Source organism: Macrobrachium nipponense, chromosome 4 (assembly GCF_015104395.2).
Source record: "Macrobrachium nipponense isolate FS-2020 chromosome 4, ASM1510439v2, whole genome shotgun sequence".
Taxonomy (NCBI): Eukaryota; Metazoa; Arthropoda; class Malacostraca; order Decapoda; family Palaemonidae; genus Macrobrachium; species Macrobrachium nipponense.
Genome location: NC_061100.1, coordinates 14102372 through 14122792, shown reverse-complemented (window position 1 = coordinate 14122792; position 20421 = coordinate 14102372). Strand labels below are relative to the sequence as shown.

Genomic DNA, 20421 nt, shown 5'->3' with positions numbered 1-20421 from the left:
AAGCACAGGACTCTGAATTGGAAAACCTTCCATGCAAGACTGAAGCAGAGAAATTTCCCGGAAGATTGATGGCTTGGGATCTGAAAGTATGCATCCTTCAAGTCTATTGTCAGCATAAAATCCTTATCCCTGATTGCTGCTAGAACTGCCCTTGGAGTCTCCATTTTGAATCTTGTTTTCCTTATGAACAGACTCAATGTTGACAGATCTATAACTGTCCTCCAATCTCCATTGTCCTTGGGGACGAGGAAAATACAGCTGTAAAACCCCCTTGAGGGGAGTGTTACTTGTTCTACAGCTCCCTTCTCCATCATCTTCACTTCTTACAGGAAAAGAAATTTCTGAGATTCCTGAGCGTAAGAGAGGTGCGGTAATGGTTGTTCTGTCAGGGGTGGAGTCAAGTTGAATGGAATCAGATATTCGACTCTGAGTACATCCACCACCCACTGCTCCGCTCCAAATTTCTGCCACACCCTCCAATGATTTGCAAGGCATCCCCCCACTGGTGTGACTGAGTAGTGAGAGGCAGGGGCCCATCCTATCATCTCGAACCTCTTCCTCTGCCCCTAATACCCCTTCCTCTATTGGGTCTATTGTGAAAGGGCCAATGAGCTAACTTCTTTGGGGAAGCAGGTCTTACTGATCTAGGGGGAGGGATTATGTCACCCAGGTCTCTTTTGAGGTATTTGTTGGTGTTGTCTTACCTCACTAGAATTAGCATGGCTTCCAGATGCTTTATTAACTGCCTGTTGGACTAATCTACCATTAGTATCTATTCTTTTTCTATCAATAGCAGCTTCTAGTATACCTTTTGGCAACAGGAATTGCGATCAAGATACTATTCCCATTCAGAATTGCTAATAGGGAATCCAAATCTATAGTGTGGCTTAATCTAGCCAATGCTGCATCTCTCATCAACAGGATATTAGCCCATACATTGGCACTCAAATTTGTCAAGTACGAAATTGCTTTTGAACCAGATTGAAGCAATCTGATAAACATTGCCTCATCCACTTATCTCCTTATTGATTCTGAGGATGTAATTTTAGCTACTTCTGTTGACCAAAGGTCTACCCAAGAAGCAGTCTGAAAGACAGAAGAAGCTGTTGCTTCTAATGTAGCAGCCTCCTGACAAGTCATCGAAGGGCATTCCATCTTTACCTGATCCAAGGTTAATCCAGGTTTCAACCTAACCACATCTGGGTTGATTTGTCTTGATAATAATAGAACAACAGGTGTCACATAATATCTCCTATGTCTCAGTAATGATGGGGAATGAACTTGAATGATCTATATGATCTTAAGAATTTTCCCTTCCAGAAATCCATGCATTAACATGTTGTAACACAGACTCTTGCTGCAAGACTTGAGCATGGTAATTCATACGACACCTTAATATCCTTTTTTAGTCCTAATACTACGTCAATCCCCGTAGGAGCTATACTGACAGGTGTTTCAGACCTCCTTGAGAGATTAATGAATTGATGAATCAAGTCAATCACCTCTGCATACGAAGCCTGAAACTCCTGAATCTCCCCTTCCTCCGATTCCAAAGCATTCTGTTTGACCGCAGGAGAAATTTAGTTCACCCCTATCCTCTGGCAAACGTTCGTGTGTGTTATGGCCGTCCGACCCTGCGACCGCAATTCCCGTTGCCTTTTGGAAACAGGATTTGCAATCAAGAAACTATTCCCATTCAGAATTGCTCATAGGGAATCCAAATCTATAGTGCAGCTTAATCTAGCCAATCCTGCATCTCTCATCTACAGGATATTAGCCCATACATTGGCACTCAAATTTGTCAAGTACGAAATTGCTTTTGAACCAGATTGAAGCAATCTGATAAACATTACCTCATCCACTAATCTCCTTGTTGATTCTGAGGATGTAATTTTAGCTAATGCTGTTGACCAAAGGTCTACCCAAGAAGCAGTCTGAAAGACAGAAGAAGCCGTTGCTTCTAATGTAGCAACCTCCTGACAAGTCATCGAAGGGCATTCCATCTTTACCTGATCAAAGGTTAATCCAGGTTTCAACCTTACCACATCTGGGTTGATTTGTCTTGATAATAATGGAACAACAGGTGTCGCATAATATTTCCTATGTCTCAGTAATGGTGGGGAATAAACTTGAATGATCTATATGATCTTAAAGAATTTTCCCTTCCAGAAATCCATGCATTAACATGTTGTAACAAAGACTCTTGCTGCAAGACTTGAGCATGGTAATTCATACGACACCTTAATATCCCATTTTAGTTCTAATACCACGTCAATTCCCGTAGGAGCTATACTGACAGGTGTTTCAGACCTCCTTGAGAGATTACTGAATTGACGAATCAAGTCAATCACCTCCGCATACGAAGCCAGAAACTCCTGATTCTCCCCTTCCTCCGATTCCAAAGCATTCTATTTGACCGCAGGAGAAGTTTAGTTCACCTCCATCCTCTGGCAAACGTTCATGTGCGTTATGGCCGTCCGACCCTGCGACCGCGGCATCTTTGATCTCTGATGGCCGTTGTTGGCTCGATCTTGAATAGCCACCAGGAGAATGCGACCGCCTAAATGCTTCTATGCTCGCAGATCTAGAACAAGAACCCAGTCTATTCCTCCAGGATGATGGCTCTCGTGAAGCAGAACTAACTTCCTCTCTATTTCTATTAATATTATCAATGGTCGTTGCTAATATCAATATTTTGTCCTCACTGTTGGTATCATCATCTCAGCCGCCATTCCAGTGGCCATCAACCCTTTCATCTAGCGGACGCATGTAAATGACAGCAGTTATTATCATTACCTTTACCAACCACTGCCTTCTTCACTTTGTTGTTGACAGGGATGTGACAGTCCTGGCTCGAAGATGAAGAAGAATTTAATCTTCTCCTCTTGGCAAGAGGATCAATCACGAAGTCCCTTATCCTCCAACGCTTAAATGGTACACGCGGTGACATCATCGAGCTTTGCAATGATGTCAAACTAGAAGAAGACGAAGATGATGATTCACATCTTTTCTTTTTGTCTTTCTTATCTATTTTGTCTTCTAAAGCTTGTAATTTCTTCATAACTGTGTGTACTACCGAGTCTGACAGCGTATTCATCTCCGGAGGCAACAAGGATGTGAGAGAGGCAGTAGGCTGTGACGTCATGGTGGCAGCCATGTCAGTTTGTGACGTCACTGATGGCGTCGGTTGTGACGTCATCACGCATGATGGGAGACGCTGAGCGGCTACTGCTGGTATCCCTGCGTGTGCTGCAAAACTGTTTCCAAAATTCTGCATCCCCGGAAACATTGTCGTTGTTGCCATTGCCATAGCGTTTGTCACCATAAATTGCAGGCCAGGTGGATGCAAAACACTCATAGTCAAAGGACCCGGAGGGATGCGTGACGTCATGTAGTGTGATAGCAACCGTTCCAAGGTTGGTACACCTGATAGGCCTAACACCGACTACATTCCTTCCATCCTCTGCACATCGGGGGCTGAAATCTAGGACAAAGATGGAGATACTCCCCTTCTTCCTGCCGGGAATGACGAAGCATAAATATACACAAAAATGATATTGTCATGATACAATAAAGTTTGTTCATACTTACCTGGCAGATATATATAATCAAGTACCCACCCACCTCCCCTCAGGGGACAGTGGTCTAGAAAAATGTGAATAGAAAATGGGAATGGTTCCTGACGCCCGCCTCCCAGCGGCGGGAATGGGTACTAACCACCTGGCCGACCACTGCATGTGCCGGGAGTTTTGAAATTTTGTCGAACGTCAGAGAATACAGCTATATATATCTGCCAGGTAAGTATGAACAAACTTTATTGTATCATGACAATATCATTTTGTTCATGACACTTACCTGCCAGATATATATATAGCTGAATCCCACCCTTGGAGGTGGGAAGGGACAGAATAGAAGGATTTTGGAAACATTTCACATGCAGATGATTGACATCTTGGTTCCTTACCTGTTAGCATAACTGACTTCGTGATTACTGTCACCCAAGTCCGCTTGTGCTTTACTAGAGTTTCCAGCAAGGTAATGACCTGTATAGCTGGAGGGCTCTAGATGATCTGTCAACGGGAGCGTGACCACAATGTGACTAGACCATTTTGACCATACTCTGAGGACAACGAAGCAAATACAATACCACCTGACCTAGCCCAACTAAGTTAGTCCCATAACTTTTAGGCTAAATAAAGGGAAGTCCGCCTCAAGCGGCGACCCAACAACCATAAAAAACAACACCATAAATTAAAAGCACACCTATCCATTTTCTAAAGGATGGGAATCGTGCCGCTTCATGTCCCCATTACTATATCTGCGGAAATGTACGGTCCCAGCGAGTAGCAATTCTCATATGTAGCTTTCACATCTCTGAGGTAATGTGAGGCGAACACAGAGTTGCTTCGCCAATATGTGGCACTCAAGATATCACTGAGTGCCATATTCTTTTGAAAAGCAACCGAAGTCGCTATAGCTCTGACTTCGTGAGCTTTAATCTTCAAAAGACTAAGGTCACTATCTGGACAGGAAGCATGAGCCTCCCTGATGGTGCTTCTTAAGAAGAACGCTAGAGCGTTCTTGGACATTGGTAATTCTGGTCTCCTGACCGAGCACCACAGGTTGTCCGACGAACCTCTACATTGTTTAGTTCTTGCCAGATAAAACTTGAGAGCCCTGACAGGGCACAGGACACTCTCTGGTTCTCGTCCGGTAACCTCTTGATAATCCCTTGATTTCAAAGCTTTTGGGCCAGGGGTTGACGGGTTTTCGTTCTTAGCTAAGAACGAGGGACTCAGAGAACACACCGCATTGTGTTCTCTGAAGCCCACATGCTTACTCATGGCCTGAATCTCGCACTAACCCTTTTCGCTGTTGCCAAAGCGTAGGAAGACAACCTTTCTAGTTAGATCCTTCATCGAGGCAGCATGCAAAGGTTCAAACGGGCTTGACATTAGAAATTTCAAGACAACATCTAGATTCCATGACGGAATTCTAGGTCGCGGAATCTTTGAGGTTTCGAAAGACCTCAAAAGATCATGCAGATCCTTATTATTCGACAGATCCAAGCCCCTGTGCCGGAAGACTGTCGACAGCATGCTTTTGTAGCCTTTGATCGTGGGCACTGAAAGCTTGTCAACACTTCAAGGTGTAGTAGGGAAATCGGCAATCTGGCTCACAGAGGTCGTGGAGGAGGAAATATTTCTCCTCTTACACCATCTCCTAAAAAAACAGCCCACTTCGATTGGTAAACAGCTTGAGATGATGTTCTTCTAGCGTTGGCGAATAGCTCTTGCCACTGCTCTTGAAAAACCTCTCGCTCTGGCCAACTTTTCGATAGTCTGAATGCAGTCAGACTCAGAGCGGAGAGGTTTTTGTGATACCTCTCGAAGTGGGGCTGTTTGAGTAGATTGATTCTTTCTGGTAGAGTCCTTGGAAAGTCTACCAGAAATGACATGACCTCTGCGAACCAGTCGCTTGCCGGCCAAAATGGGGCGATCAGGGTCATTCTTGCTTCTTCTGAAGCCGCAAACTTCCTTATCACCTCTCCCAGGAGTTTGAATGGAGGGAAGGCGTAGACATCCATTCCCTTCCAATTCCATAGCATGGCATCTATCGCTATCGCTCCTGGGTCGAGAACCGGGGAGCAGTAAATTGGGAGCCTCTTTGTCTTCAATGTCGCGAAGAGGTCTACTAACGGCCTCCCCCACAGTCTCCACAACTCCCGGCAAACTTCTGAATGGAGAGTCCACTCGGTCGGAAGCAGCTGATGTTGACGGCTGAGAAGGTCTGCCCGAACGTTCTGCACTCCTGACACGAACCTTGTTAGTATTGTTATATTTCTCATCTTCGCCCAGAGCAAGATATCCCTCGCTGTCTCGAACAGGGATCGAGAATGCATCCCTCCCTGTTTCTTGATGTATGCGAGAGCAGTGGTGTTGTCCGAATTGATCTGGACAATCCGTCCTATAATTCTTCCCTCGAAGAATTGCAGAGCCAATCGAATTGCTTCTAATTCCTTGAGGTTTATGTGCCAGGATCTCTGTTCCCCTCCCCAGAGACCTAACACTTCCTCCTCCCCCAGTGTTGCTCCCCAGCCTGTCATGGACGCGTCTGAGAATAACACTAGGTCTGGGCTCAGAAGCTTGAGAGACAGTCCTTCCGATAGCTTGACGGGATCGAACCACCACTTCAAATGGTCTTTGACCGACTGAGAGATTCTCAAAATTTTGTTCAAGTCTTTTTTGTTTCTCCAGTTGTCTGCTATGAAAAACTGAAGAGCTCTGAGGTGCAGTCTTCCCAGAGAAACAAATTTCTCCAGCGAGGAAATGGTCCCCAGCAGACTCATCCATTCCCTCGCTGAGCATATTTCCTTCTCTAAGAAGACTGATACTTTTTCTAAGCATTTCAGCCAACGTTCCATGGATGGATAAGCTTGAAAAGCCACTGAATCCATCTGAATCCCCAGATACACGATGGACTGTGTTGGGATCAGATGGGATTTCTCGAAATTGACGAGAAGGCCTAGGGCTTTTGTCAGCTGTTACGTTGTGTGAAGGTCCTCCAGACACTTTGTCTTGCAAGACGACCGGATGAGCCAATCGTCGAGATAGAGTGAGACTCTTATCTTCGAAAGATGAAGCCATTTTGCTATGTTTTGCATCAGAAACGTGAAAACCATCGGAGCTGTACTTAGTCCGAAGCAGAGGGCTCTGAATTGGAAGACCTGTCCTTTCAAGACGAATCTGAGGTACTTCCTGGACCGAGGATGAATTGGGACATGGAAGTATGCGTCTTGGAGATCCAAGGACACCATCCAGTCCCCTGGTCTTAGTGTTGCTAAAACAGACTGTGAAGTTTCCATCTTGAATTTTTCCTTTCTTAAGAAAAGATTCAGTCTGCTCACGTCCAGGACAGGTCTCCATCCCCCCGACTGCTTCGGAACCAAGAATAACCTGTTATAAAAGCCCGGGGAATTCAATGATAGAACCCGCTCTACTGCTCTCTTCTCTAACATTTGATCCAGGAGATCTAGCAGGATCTGTTGTTTCGAAGTTTGGTAAGATGGCGACAGATCTATCGGTTCTGTGCTTAAAGGAGGTCTTGAGAGGAACGGGATCTTGTAACCGTTCTCGATAACTTCGAGAGACCAACTGTTCGCTCCTCTTATCCTCCATGCTTCTGCAAAGAGAGAGAGTCTCGCTCCGACCGGTGTCTGAAGGGTAGATAAGTCATTTCTTTCCCCTAGGCTTTGATGGGGCTCTGCCTCTAGGGAAGCTCCTCCCCCGAGTGGAGGCTCTCGAGGGAGCTCTGCCACGAAAGGGCTTAAAATTCTTCCTGGAAACTTGCGTAGTCCGGGAAGAGGGCTGGGCAGCAGGACGTTTTGAGGATTGAGATAATAGGTCCTGCGTTGCTTTCTCCTGAAGATTCACTGATAGATCTTTTATCATTGATTGCGGAAAAAGATGAACCGAAAAGGGGGCGAACAACAGTTCTGCTTTCTGTGCGGGCGATACTGATTTCGATGTAAAGCTGCAGTAAAGCGCACGTTTCTTCAGGACTCCCGACGCAAAATGTGATGCCAATTCGTCGGAGCCATCCCTTACTGCTTTGTCCATGCATGACAAAATACTAGATAATTCCTCTAAAGAAATAGAGTCTGGACTTCTAGACTGCATATCTAAGACCCCCAGACACCAGTCAAGGAAGTTAAAAACTTCTAGTGTCCTGTAAATACCCTTAAGATGATGGTCTGTTTCTGTCATCGTCCAGGATACTTTCGCTGACGGAAGGTAAGATCTTCTAGGCGCATCAACTAAATTAGAGAAATCACCTTGAGCGGAGGCAGGGATCCTCAAACCTGCTTCCTCCTCCATTTCATAACAGATTCCTCCTCTACCACTAAGTTTTGCGGGGGGAAGAGCAAATGAAGTCTTGCCCTTCGCCTTCTTGGATTCCATCCAATCATGAATCCTTTTGAACGCCCTTTTTGTAAAGAGAGACGTGGCCATCTTCACAAATTCTGGCGTCTTCCTTGCCTTCGATGAAGATAGTTGAGAAGGCGGAGAGAGAGGAACTGGAGCTTGAAACTTATTAGGAAACAAGTCTTTCAAAAGGCGAGTCAGGGTTTTATAATCTGAAGAAGATGAGGCTGAAGACTCTTCTTCATCCTCAGGACTAGGGTCTGTCAAATCTTCTTCTTCCAATGGAACAGCAGAGGTGTCCTGTTTCGAGCGAGAAGAGATTAAGCTCTTATTTCCCTGAAGAATTTTCGAAGAGGAGATTAGAGTATGTTCTCCTATCAGCGTCGAATTTCTATCAAGTTCCTGTAAAGGAACGTCATGCGGTGCGTCCTGGAGAACTCCCTCTTGACGAGAGTCTAAATGAGGCTTTCGTCCAAATTCTTGAAGAATCGATCGCTCACTCGTCTGAGGAGCGTCCTGTCTCGTATTTCTGCGAGCGTCCTGACTTTTAGGACGCCTAGCGTCCTCAAACGCATATTCATGAGCGTCTTTATCTTCCTCCTGGCGAGCGTCCTGACGTGAAGGACGTCGAGCGCTTAGCAAAGTCTTCTTAAATTCATGCCGTATAGCGCCATGACGTCTAGGATGTTTAGCGTCTTCAGAACCTGCATCGTGAGTTTCTTGTCGAGTAACCCGATGTTTGTGATATTGAGCATCCAGCGAAGCGTCCTCACGAGCGTCCTGAACAGTTTCACGATGAATAGGACGTCGAGTTTCACTAACGATGCCTTTGCGCACCTGTTGAGGAGCGACCTGATACATAGACTGAAGCGCGCCATCAACATTGTCCTTCGAACCCTCTCGATACCTAAATCTTACGTTCTGAGCGGTTTCTTGAAAGACCGCAGGATGAGCGTGCTGAGAAGAGTCTTTACGGGATTCTTGCCGAGTGTCTCGACACTTAATTGCTTTTGGAGGAGTGTCCCGCCGAGGAGAAACCTTGACAGAAGTTTCTCTAAAAGTTCTATGGCGCTGGAGACTCTCCCTACGTTCTTTACTATCAACTTTATCTTCCTCCGGTCGAACATCGCCGAAGCGAGTCCTCTGAGCGTTCTCCAACTCCTGACAAAGGCGACGGCCGCCTGCGCGGCAACTAACGTCTTTGTCGTTTTCGCCGATACTTCCAGAGGCTCTATCAAAAGGAGCACTAGCACGCTCCTGAATGAGTCGTCGAGGTCTAGAAGGCGACGAAACAGGAGAGGGAGAAGAACGAGGAGAGGAAGAAGGAGAACGCCTGGATTTCTTGACAGGCAACCATAGATCCTTCTTACGATGACGTGATCTTGACTCTCTTTTAGCGAAAAATGCAGATAATTGTTGATGCATCGCCAGTAGGGTCTCCTTAGACAGGGAAGATTCATACGAAGGACTTATCCAGTGAGAAGAAGATGGGCGAGGGGACGCCCTCTTCTTTCTCTCAGGACTAAAATCAGGTAGATTGGAGAATAAAACTACCTCCTTTTCACAAGAAGTCCTAACCCTCTTCTGCGGGATACCGTCTTCAAAGTCTTCCGGAGAAGAGCAAAGCGGAAGCCGCGTAGGAGGACGTTCCCGATCTTCTGATAAAGCGTCCTCTTCTCTAAATCCTCTCTTAAGAGGGCGGGAACGACGATGGTCACCTGTGCGACGTCTTACGTCCTTACCGCTCTCGTCTTGAGAGGCCCTCCAAGAGACCCGTCCTCGTTGAGGAGAAGACGTCTCGGAGGAAGAGAAACATTCTTTCAATATTTGAGCTCGCGCACGATCTTTGGCAGCCTGGGAATCGTCTTCAGGTACTGCCGAAGGGACGCCAGACCGGTGTTTAGTTCCCGTAACCCTCCTTCGGCTTACGACATGTCCATTCCCTATGTCCTGGGAGTCCGACAGAGGTCTCAGCCTGGAGGCGCTATAGGACCGGTTTGACGCCCCCTCCACAACACTATCACTATCACTGCACTTTTGCACATTAGTTTGGAGCGCGAGCACTTTTGATTCCAGGTTCCGAATCGACTCCATAATTGTAGTAAGGGCGTTACCTTCAGCAATCACTTCATTGCCCGAAGGCAAAATAACAGGATTAGGCGCAACAGCCTCTACATTTATGTTAGACTGCGGTGTTTTATCACCACGACTTTTGACAGAAGTACTCCTGGAGGAAGACCTCCTGATTCTGTCACGTTCAAGCTTACGTACATAAGACTCATACGCCTTCCATTCAATATTAGTCAGAACCTCACATTCTTTACACCTATCATCCAATAAGCAAACATGCCCTCTACAATTCGTGCACACCGTGTGAGGGTCTACCGAGGCTTTCGGTAGCCTAACCTTACACTCTTTCACACCGCACACCCTGAAACTAGTAGAACTAGATCCAGACATCACGATTCAAGAACAATCCAAGCCAAATTCAAATCCAAACCACAATAGCGTATGCCAAGTCACAAAGCCAATTTCAAAAACCAAAAGACAATCAGAATACTTAAGTGACCAAAGAAGTTTTCAAAATCCTGAGCGGAGGTAATGGAAACACGTGTTTACACTACCGCGACAGAGAAAAATCTGAATAGAAAATGGGAATGGTTCCTGACGCCCGCCTCCCAGCGGCGGGAATGGGTACTAACCACCTGGCCAACCACTGCGTGTGCCGGGAGTTTTGAAATTCTGTCGAACGTCAGAGAATACAGCTATATATATCTGGCAGGTAAGTGTCATGAACAAATTACCCAAAACCCCTCCTGGCATTTCCAATAATAAATTGTTAGAAGAAACTGAAGGGGTATGGGAAACTTCAAAAGAAGGTGAGGAAACATATGAAGCAGTCCGATGTATAGACGATAAAAAAGAAGCTGTAGAAGCTTGGTCGTCCAAAGATGGCGGCGTCTCCTTTCTTTTGTACTGACTTTTCCCATAAAACTTCATCCATTGTTCCACCAACCAACTGTGACAAACTGAACAAGGATTGCTAATAGTACATACTTACGTTTCTCTCCACCTACTTCACGTTGGGCGAGGATCCATAGACACCAATGTTAGGAATCTTGAACCAGGAAATTAAACTCCAGGGCATTTCCTTTGTCTCTTGCGAGATCCCGAAAAAAGATCCCTTGGTGAAGCAAAATTCTCCATATCTCACAACTTACACACACCTAGCAGATCAGACCCACAGAGATCCCCCAAAGAAAGAAAAAAGGAAAATTATGAAATCAAACAGGCAAACTACTGGCTTTAAAGGGATAGATAATAATCATGTCCTCTCTTACAGACGGTAGGAAAGTAACTGATAGGTCACAGGACGCCCAGCGCATTCTGGGTACTACAATGCCCCGTGACTGGGTACAGATGCCAAAAGTCCCTGGATCACACAAGTTTTTCTATTAACTCTACCAGTTTTCCAGCTTGGCATAAGTATTATTCTATGTTCAGCCCTCAGATTTGTTAGTTATGAAAAATACAAATTGATTAAAAATTTGTCATATTCTTTCTTGAGATCTCCACTGCATAAGGGATTTTTACTTATTATATGGAAACCACCATTGAGAATCAGCAGAGTTTAACAGTTTTAATGGAGCTCTTAACAAAAACTTGATAGTTACGGTAAATGACGTCAACAATCACGTTTCTCAATTCAGTTGTGTATGCCAATACGTTTAAAATAATCACTAGTATTATCCTAATGTTAAGACCGAAGGTTTGTTTCACATATGAACAAACTAGTAAATTAAAGCTGCAGGTTATAGCCGACACCGAATGAAATGAATAATGTCCAGGCGGAAGAGATGTTCGGAACTGGAGAAATCGCGCCAAATGCTTATACAATGAATATGTGCACATTTTTAACCAAACTTTGTTAATTTACGATAAAAGGTATTTCTGAATTATATCTCTCCTAACAAATAATGGCAATGAAGATGTCGATAATACTCAAATCAGCCAAGATTTTGAGAATGTAAACAATATCAAATCCAAATGATGTACATGACGATGTTTACATTCTGGAATACAGTAACGATGTGATAATAGTAAACTGTTATTGGATACAACAAGCAAAACAACCATTATTTAAGTCATCAGTATTATAAATATAGTTGCACTGTTAAATTTTTGCAAATAATCACTTTTCTCCAAAAAATATTTCGTTTTGTAATGTAGAAGCTGTCCTATACAACAGATATGAGATAAATTCATGAAAATTTGCCACAATTTTTGACGTCGTATCTAAAGGTCATCTTATACATGGAAATATACGGCAATTCACAAACAGCAATTGATCCAGAGATGCAAATTTCAAATTACCTGATATTGTCATGAGCACGTCTTTTATCACAAACATCCAAGTGGTTCTAGCTGGCAATAATTGCTCCATGGCAGCTTCATGTAATTCATTAAGGTTTAAGGTGTATATTCCCTCCTCAGCTCCAATAAGGATATGCTGATCCCGAGTGTCTGGGTGTATCCATGAGGCAGTACAGTGGATGTGTAGAGGACAACCATTGAATACCTGCTCAAAAGGAATATAAAAAGAAGGAACACTGTTAGTTATATGCAGTACAACTTTCTTCATTGAACACAATCATTCAATACAATTTCTTCTTTCTATAAAGACTCTGTACAACTAGTAAGTATAGGGATGAAAATAAAACAACACTGAAACTCTCATCTCTAAGTCATAATGAACAATTACGTAATGAAAAAAAATAACCAATACTGAAATTAATCATATTTTGCCTTATGTGTTACATTACCCTTATGCCAAAGCCTCTTTCAGTTACTAATTTCCTCATGTGATACTTTCATAAATACAGGCAGTCCCGGCTATCGGCGGACTCGGTTAATGGCAATCCGGTTTTATAGCGCTTATCTAGCACCATAAAATCGGTGATTTATGGCGCCACAACGGGCCAAGTTCCGGTTATCGGCGCCATTATGACACCATAAATCGCCGAGTTTCGGTTCAGCCTTAATTAATGGATAGACTGATCCTCAGGAGTAATACTACTAACAGGTTTGGGTGGTGGACGGATTGATCCTGTAGTTAAACAATATTACGCTCCATTGGTTTAGAAAGAATCGGGCGGGAAAGAGGTGCCAATACTTTTTTAGCCTATATTTTCACTTATGGCAACTTTTATACTGACTAAGATCACAACTGTGGGCGTCTGAGGACTTCAGTAGTGCTTGTGACTTGAAATGGGAATGTTCTGCATATCACTCACATGACGTCGTTTTGTAAATTTTCTCGTAAATATACCAAAGGGTTGCTGATTTTTGTTTTTGTGTTTTAAGATAGTGTGTTGGTTGTAAATAAAATTTTAAAAAGAAAATTGCAAAGAAATATTATAAAAAAAACATGCTGAATCTTCGTTCTCAGTAAATTTACATAAATATTTTTCGACAAATATGCTAAGAATTTGTTACTGCTTTTATTTCTTATCTATTTTGATATTGTGGGAGCAGTTATTATAAATTTACAAAATAAAATAAATTTATTTATTAGAAAAAACATATAAAAGTTGGTAAAATTTACTATTGTCTTGTAAAAGAGGCCCTACAAGGGGTTGTAAATAATCATTTTCAACTTCTCGTGGAAGGTAGGGAATATTTTTTAGAATTTTTTTTTTTCACCATGTGCATTTGCATATCTCCCTCTTTCCACTAATGTGTTTTTTCCGTAAATTGGCCGACCTCAAATTTACCCGCCCTGAGGAGCTACATATCAATATATTTACCAGTCCAGTCTGGGTTAACGGTGGTTTTCGTTTATCAGCACACCCCCGGGAACGGTGGTTAAAAATGTAGTTAAAAATACTATAAAATACTCTTAGAATATTCTACCTTAGAAAAACAAGCTCCCATGTGCACTTTTGGAGTAGGTGGAAGACCATTGGACTGAGGTCTTGGGGGAGTGTTGTGTCTTCTTTTGTCTTTCCTTCGAGGAGGGACAGGAGGAGTCCCACTACCATCTTCCTCACCTCCACTTCCTTGTCCATTTTCTTTGGTAGCTAGATGGGGGCGTAAATGGATTAATTAAAAAATTAAGAACATGTAATTATTTATACATAAAACAAAATCTAATAAAACATATAATTAATGTGAAGACATCCATTAGTATGAAAACCATTAACTTGAAGTTAACCCTCTTACGCCGAAGCCCTAAAAATCAAAACCTCTCCCGTATGCCGGGCCCGGTTTGGAGTGAGCGCGGAAGCGAAAAAAATAATTTTTTCAAAAAATCACAGCATGGTTAGTTTTGAAGATTAAGAGTTCATTTTCGGCTCATTTTTTTGTCATTGCCTAAAGTTTAGTATGCAACCATCAGAAATGAAAAAATATCATTATCATAAGTTAATAATGCGATATATGGTAGCGAAAAAAAAAATTCATACATAATTGTATTCAAATCACGCTGTGAGCAAAACGGTTAAAGCTAACGAGTTCTTTTTTTTCGTTGTATTGTACACTAAATTGCAATCATTTTGATATATAATACATTGTAAAACAATAAAAGCAACACCAGAAAAATATTATCACAAAATGATGCACAAATTCGTAACGCGCGGACGTAAAAAATTTTTTTTTTTTCAAAAATTCACCGTAAATCTAAATATTGTTCTAGACTTCCAATTTGTTTCAAAATGAAGAAAAATGATTGAATATCACAATACTGTAAGAGTTTTAGATTAGAATGGCAGATTTTGACCATTTCGGACGAGTTCAAGTTGACCGAATGTCGAAATTTTTATATATATAATTTTCTATATGCAAATATTTCGGAAATGAGAAAAGCTATAACCTTCAATTATTTTTTGTTGTATTCTTCATGAGTTTGTGCACATTTTCATATATAAAATGCTATAAAACAGCTAATATGAAAAGGAGCAAATATTAGGATAATGCGACGTACACATTTCGGAGATTTTCGGTAGCGAATCGGCAAGCGGAGGGAAAGAAAGTTTTTTTTTTTTAATTCACCATAAATCTAAATATTGTGCTAGACACTTCGAATTTGTTTCAAAATGAAGATAAATGACTGCATATTACTAGATTGTAAGAGTTTTAGCTTACAATTGCGTTTTTTTACTATTTCAGTAGAGTCAAAGATGACCGAACGTGGTTTTTTTTCTATTTATCGTGATTTATATGCAAATATTTCGAAAAAGAGAAAAGTTACAACCATCAATCATTTTTAGTTGTATTCTACATGAAATTGCGCACATTTTCATATATAAAACTTTATGTAACGGCTAATTTTAAATGGCGCAAACATTTCGACAATCGCACGAAAAAATGTCTGATTTTTTCGGAAGAGTTACCGCGCGGACGTAAGGAAGATTTTTTTTTTTTTTTAATAAATTCACCATAAATCGAAATATTGTGCTAGAGACTTCCAATTCGTTGCAAAATGAAGGTAAATGATTGAATATTACTAAAACTTTAGCTTACAATTGCGTTTTTCGACCATTTCGGTAGAGTCAAAGTTGACCGATGGTTGAAATTTTGGCACTTATCGTTATTTATATGAAAATATTTCAAAACTGATAAAAGCTACGATCATGAGTATTTTTTTAGTTGTATTTTGCATGAAATTGCGCACATTTTCATATATAATACTCCATGTAACGGATAATTTAAAATGGTGCAAAAATTATGTCAAAGTGACGAAATAATTTTTGAGATGTGTCACTGATACTTTTTAGTGCGACAAGAAAGAAATTCGCGCTTGCGCGCCTGCGTAACGATTGTAAACAAAACAACGCCTTGATCCGTGAACTCCCAGCATCCCCCAAAGAGTGTGATTCAAAAGTTTTCGGCTGGTAGGCCTATAAGTATTTTTCCGCGAATTTAAAAAAAAACTTTTTTGAGTCGACGTATAATACGTCCAATCGGCATACGGGAGACATTTTGACTCGACGTTTAATACGTCCAATCGGCGTAAGAAGGTTAACACAGTTTTCATACACCTACTTTACATATGTTACAGAAGTCCTTCAATTACCCAGATTACATAGAGCCAAGGGCACATATGATAATGGTTTGTTTGTTTGTTTTTTTGTGTGGTGTTTTTACATTGCATGGAACCAGTGGTTATTCAGCAATGGGACCAGTGGCTTTACGTGACTTCCGAACCACGTCGAAAGTGAATTTCGATCACCAGAAATTCACATCTCACTCCTCAATGGAATGGCCGAGAATCGAACCCGCGACCACCGAGGTGAGAAGCAAACACCAAAACAACCACGCCACTGAGGCACTCCTATGATAATGGTGAAATGATAATGGTGAAATCTGGATAAGGGAAAGTAAACAATCTAGGGGTGTTCAGGTGAAACTAATCAACATTCTTAACCTTTGTTAACACCACAAAACTGTAAACTCTTAACATGCCTGTAAACAACAACCATTACATTTTTAACTTTGAACTTTATGCATAGCATAAAAAATGCAACCCTTCTTTTTCTCTCTTGTAAATGACACACAATTCGGTAGGTAAGTAGCCTATCTGTTTACCCATAGCCTACCAGGGTTTTATCACCATTAATGTATTTTTAAACATCGACCTTCCTGTCAGTTGTTACTATATTGTATTACTATATACAAGATACAAAATGTGTGTGAACTATTGGTCTAGGCCAGGTGTTACACTCACAGGAATAATAAAAATATAAAAAAAATTATTTTTGTGCATAAATGTAAAATAGGTATACACAAAGACAAACTAACAGACTTCGTTCATTAAGTAAAGATTTTTAGTTTTTACTTTCATTTAATTAACAAGAAGATACGATTATTGACGAAAAGAAGTTATGGCATCTGGTCTACCAAAAATGCAATTTGCATAAATCAAGATACGTATATAATTAAGATGAAATCATGATTAGGGGACATAATTTTAAGGGTCACATGATACACGGTTTCAGACAAAACAGATCCTGCCTATCAAACCTCTTGGAGTTTTTTCATAACGTGCTAGGTATCTACGACAGTAGTAGAGCAATAGATATACTCTATTTAGATTTCCAAAAGGCCTTTGACAAGGTCCCACACAATAAACTGATGACAAAAGTTAGAGCTTTAGGAATTGTAGGAGAAACAGCAGATTGGGTCGAAGACTGGCTAGAATGGGCAGATGTAACAAGCTGAGTTTCCCTGGGTTCTGTCCTTGGCCCTCTCTTGTTTTTGATTAACATTAATGACATTGATGTAGGCTTAACCAGCAGAATAGCCAAATTTGCAGATGACACCAAACTAGGTGTAAATGCAGCAGACCCAGATGCAGTGGAAATTTAAAGAATGATCTAATGAAAATAGGAGAGTGGTAAAGAAAATGGCAAATGCCTTTTAACGTAGATACGTGTAAAATGTTACAAATAGGAACAAACAACCCTCATGCCAGCTACATGCTGCTTGGGAGTGACAAAGTAGTGTAGAACAAGAGGAAGACCCTGGAGTCATTATTACCAGGACTTAAATCCCCAAAACAGTGCATAAAAGCAGAAAAGAAGGCACAGAAACTAGTAGGATATATAAAGAGGCAGTTCAAATACAGAAACAAGGAAACTGTGCTGCAGCTTTACACATCAATAGTTAAGACCCTGAATGTGCAGTACAGTTTTGGTCACCAACACTAAGAAAAGACATAAAATAGATTAGAAGGAGTACAAGCAAGAGCCACAAAGTTAATTCCACCCATCAGGCAAATAGGTTACTGAAGATGACTAGAGAGCCTGAACATGTATGGCTTAAAAACACAATGATTGCGAGGACAACTAATAGAAACATTCAAAATACTGAAAGGCATAACAAAAGTAGACAGTAACCTATTTGCATTAAATGAAAACCAGACAAGGAATAATGGATGGAAACTAGAACTGAAGAGATACAACACATCCCACTGTGGGAACTTCATTACATACCAGATATGTGAAATGTGGAATAAATTGCCACCAGAAGTTGTAAACAGCAACAGTGTGGAAGAGTTTAATAGAAAGCTACACAGTACAACCTGCTCCTACAGATAAGTGAGCACACGATGTCTCCTCGGATGGACTACCAAGTCTTTGAGACATCCTAATCCTTGTAACTCTCTCTCTCTCTCTCTCTCTCTCTCTCTCTCTCTCTCTCTCTCTCTCTCTCTCTCTCTCTCCTTCATTTTATTGTTTGCTTTGTTACATTACAGTAGTATACATATACATCCTTTAACCTCTTCATTACCGAAAGTTTGTTTGGAGGTACCTGGGTACCGCCATTCAAGTCTACTACACCGCACCGGGTTCCTAAAGGTGGTACGCGTCTACCACCAAAACTTTTCTTTTCAGATAGGGACTTCCAATCATTCTGTAATTTCGGTTTGAAGAGTTTAGACCAAAAATAAACAGTATGGCACGATGTCAGACGTATGATGAACCCAAAAAAATATTATACTGCTTATTTATCTATACCATTCAGACTTTTGGGATTTATACTGTGTATAGTTATACATGCACTCGCACACACACGTACACACATATATAGTCTTCTCAATTATTAGATAGAAATGTATTTAGAAAACTTAGAAACCCATTTTACATGGCAACACGCTCTCCTGTTTCCAATGAGGCCAAGTCACATGGTTGACGCGAATTCATCTGGCTTCCGATGGCAGACATGCATCACTTAGTGAGACTCGAGGCTGTTTTCAATGATGGGTGGGTCACCATCACCCTTTTTGTACAGCCTGCTGGCTGCCTTTTTCCTTTTTTTGGCACTGGTTTGTAGAGGGCAGGTTGGAATAATTTCCTCGTGAGTGTTACAATCCTATTTGTAGGTGCATGGCATCAACAGAGTGCAACTGCATGAATCTCCACTGGCAATGTCAGCTGGCGTAACTTTTTTCTAAAGTATTTCTAAAATCTAAAGCTACCCTAACACTGTCTTTTTACATTTTCCGTTCTTCAAAAATTTTCCAAAATTTCTTTCACTGCTCCCAATCCAAAACTATTACCTTACTACCTTCGACTATCCACTCCTGGCTTTATATAAAAAAAACTGAAAAAGAAAGGACTCGTGCCGATTTTTTTTTTTTAGATATAGGCCTAGTCTAAAAACTGCATACACACGCAGAGACTCATATGTTTATATAGTATATGTGTGATTCAATGGAATGACTATGTCACACTCACGCAAGTTTACAAAAAATCACAAAACCAGATAAAAGCGTAAACATGTAATAACTTCTACCCAAGTATAAAACCGTTTGCATCATCATTTACTGTATTTTTTATTTATTTATTCACTAATTACATTTTACAATAAAAGATATGAACATCAGATAAATGAAGGTAAAAATAAAGCCTTCTAGTAACTTTATATATAAAAAACCAAACCAGAGAAAAAGCGGAAAAAGCTATTTTTTTCTGAGGACAAGAAACTTGAAAAAAATTAGTTTAGATACCCGTAATAAACAAACGATAATTTTCCCGTCTGAAGTTATATTTTTCCCATCTTATATACATAATTCTCCAATCCAGTAAAAATCAAATAAACTTATGACCGAGAGGTATGGAAACAACCACCGATTTATCAACGGATGAAATGTTCGTTTCTGGGCCGAACATTTATATTTTTATTATCTTTGAATCTTCTTATTCTCTATACAAAATAAACTTGTAGACTTGTATAGATTTTATCACAAAATAAAATATTACTAGGTTCGGAGTTTGGACCAAAAACGAAATTTTACTGAGAGAGAGAGAGAGTAGCCAAGCCTTGGCAGGATGTGGAACAAACAGGAAGTGGAGCAAACAAACACTCAAGCAGTGGACAGCTCATCACACTTACTCGCTACTTCAGTCGTGATAAAATCATCTCTCAAGCTTTTAAAACCGATAAACACTTGTGTGAGCCAAGTCTTGACAAGGCATCAATGGATGTCTATGATTTCCATCTTTGTCGTCTTCTTCATCCTCATCGTCATCTTCGTCTTCGTCCTCATCCTCATCGTCTTCGTCCTCATCGTCTTCTTCACCTTCATCTCCTATCAAGTCCTGACTGGATGGGAAACACGGTCATCTGTCAACCCTATACCGATAACACTTGTGTGAGCCAAGTTTTGACAAGGCATCAATGGATGTCTACGATTTCCATCCTCGTCGTCTCTTCATCCTTGTCGTCTCTTCATCCTCATCGTCATCTTCGTCTTCGTCCTCATCGTCTCCTTTGCCTTCATCTCTTATCTCGCCCTAACCGGATGCGAAAACACTGGCTATAGCAGATGACGTCATGGATGTAGGGGCATATATGACAGAGAGAGCGTATTTCATAGCATTCACTCCCAAGCAGCCGTGCATGTAAGACCTTTGCTTGATACCCTCTCTTACCCATCCAGGTAAAAGGAAGTAAAGTTTTTCATATAATTATGAGAGAGTTCATGAATAGTCAT

At 41.3% G+C, this 20421-nt stretch overlaps 1 protein-coding gene across 1 annotated transcript in view; it reads right to left on the bottom strand.

Moving 5' to 3' along the window:
* LOC135210686 (mitogen-activated protein kinase kinase kinase kinase 5-like) overlaps nt 1–20421 on the bottom strand; it is a 97268-nt gene extending 76847 nt beyond the window's left edge. The window contains exons 1-4 of the mRNA XM_064243461.1: nt 20360–20421; nt 19876–20030; nt 13839–14005; nt 12300–12504 (exon numbers count right to left, since the gene is read on the bottom strand). Of these exons, the coding sequence (XP_064099531.1) occupies nt 12300–12504; nt 13839–14005; nt 19876–20030; nt 20360–20421 (589 nt within the window). The remainder of the gene's footprint in view (nt 1–12299; nt 12505–13838; nt 14006–19875; nt 20031–20359) is intronic.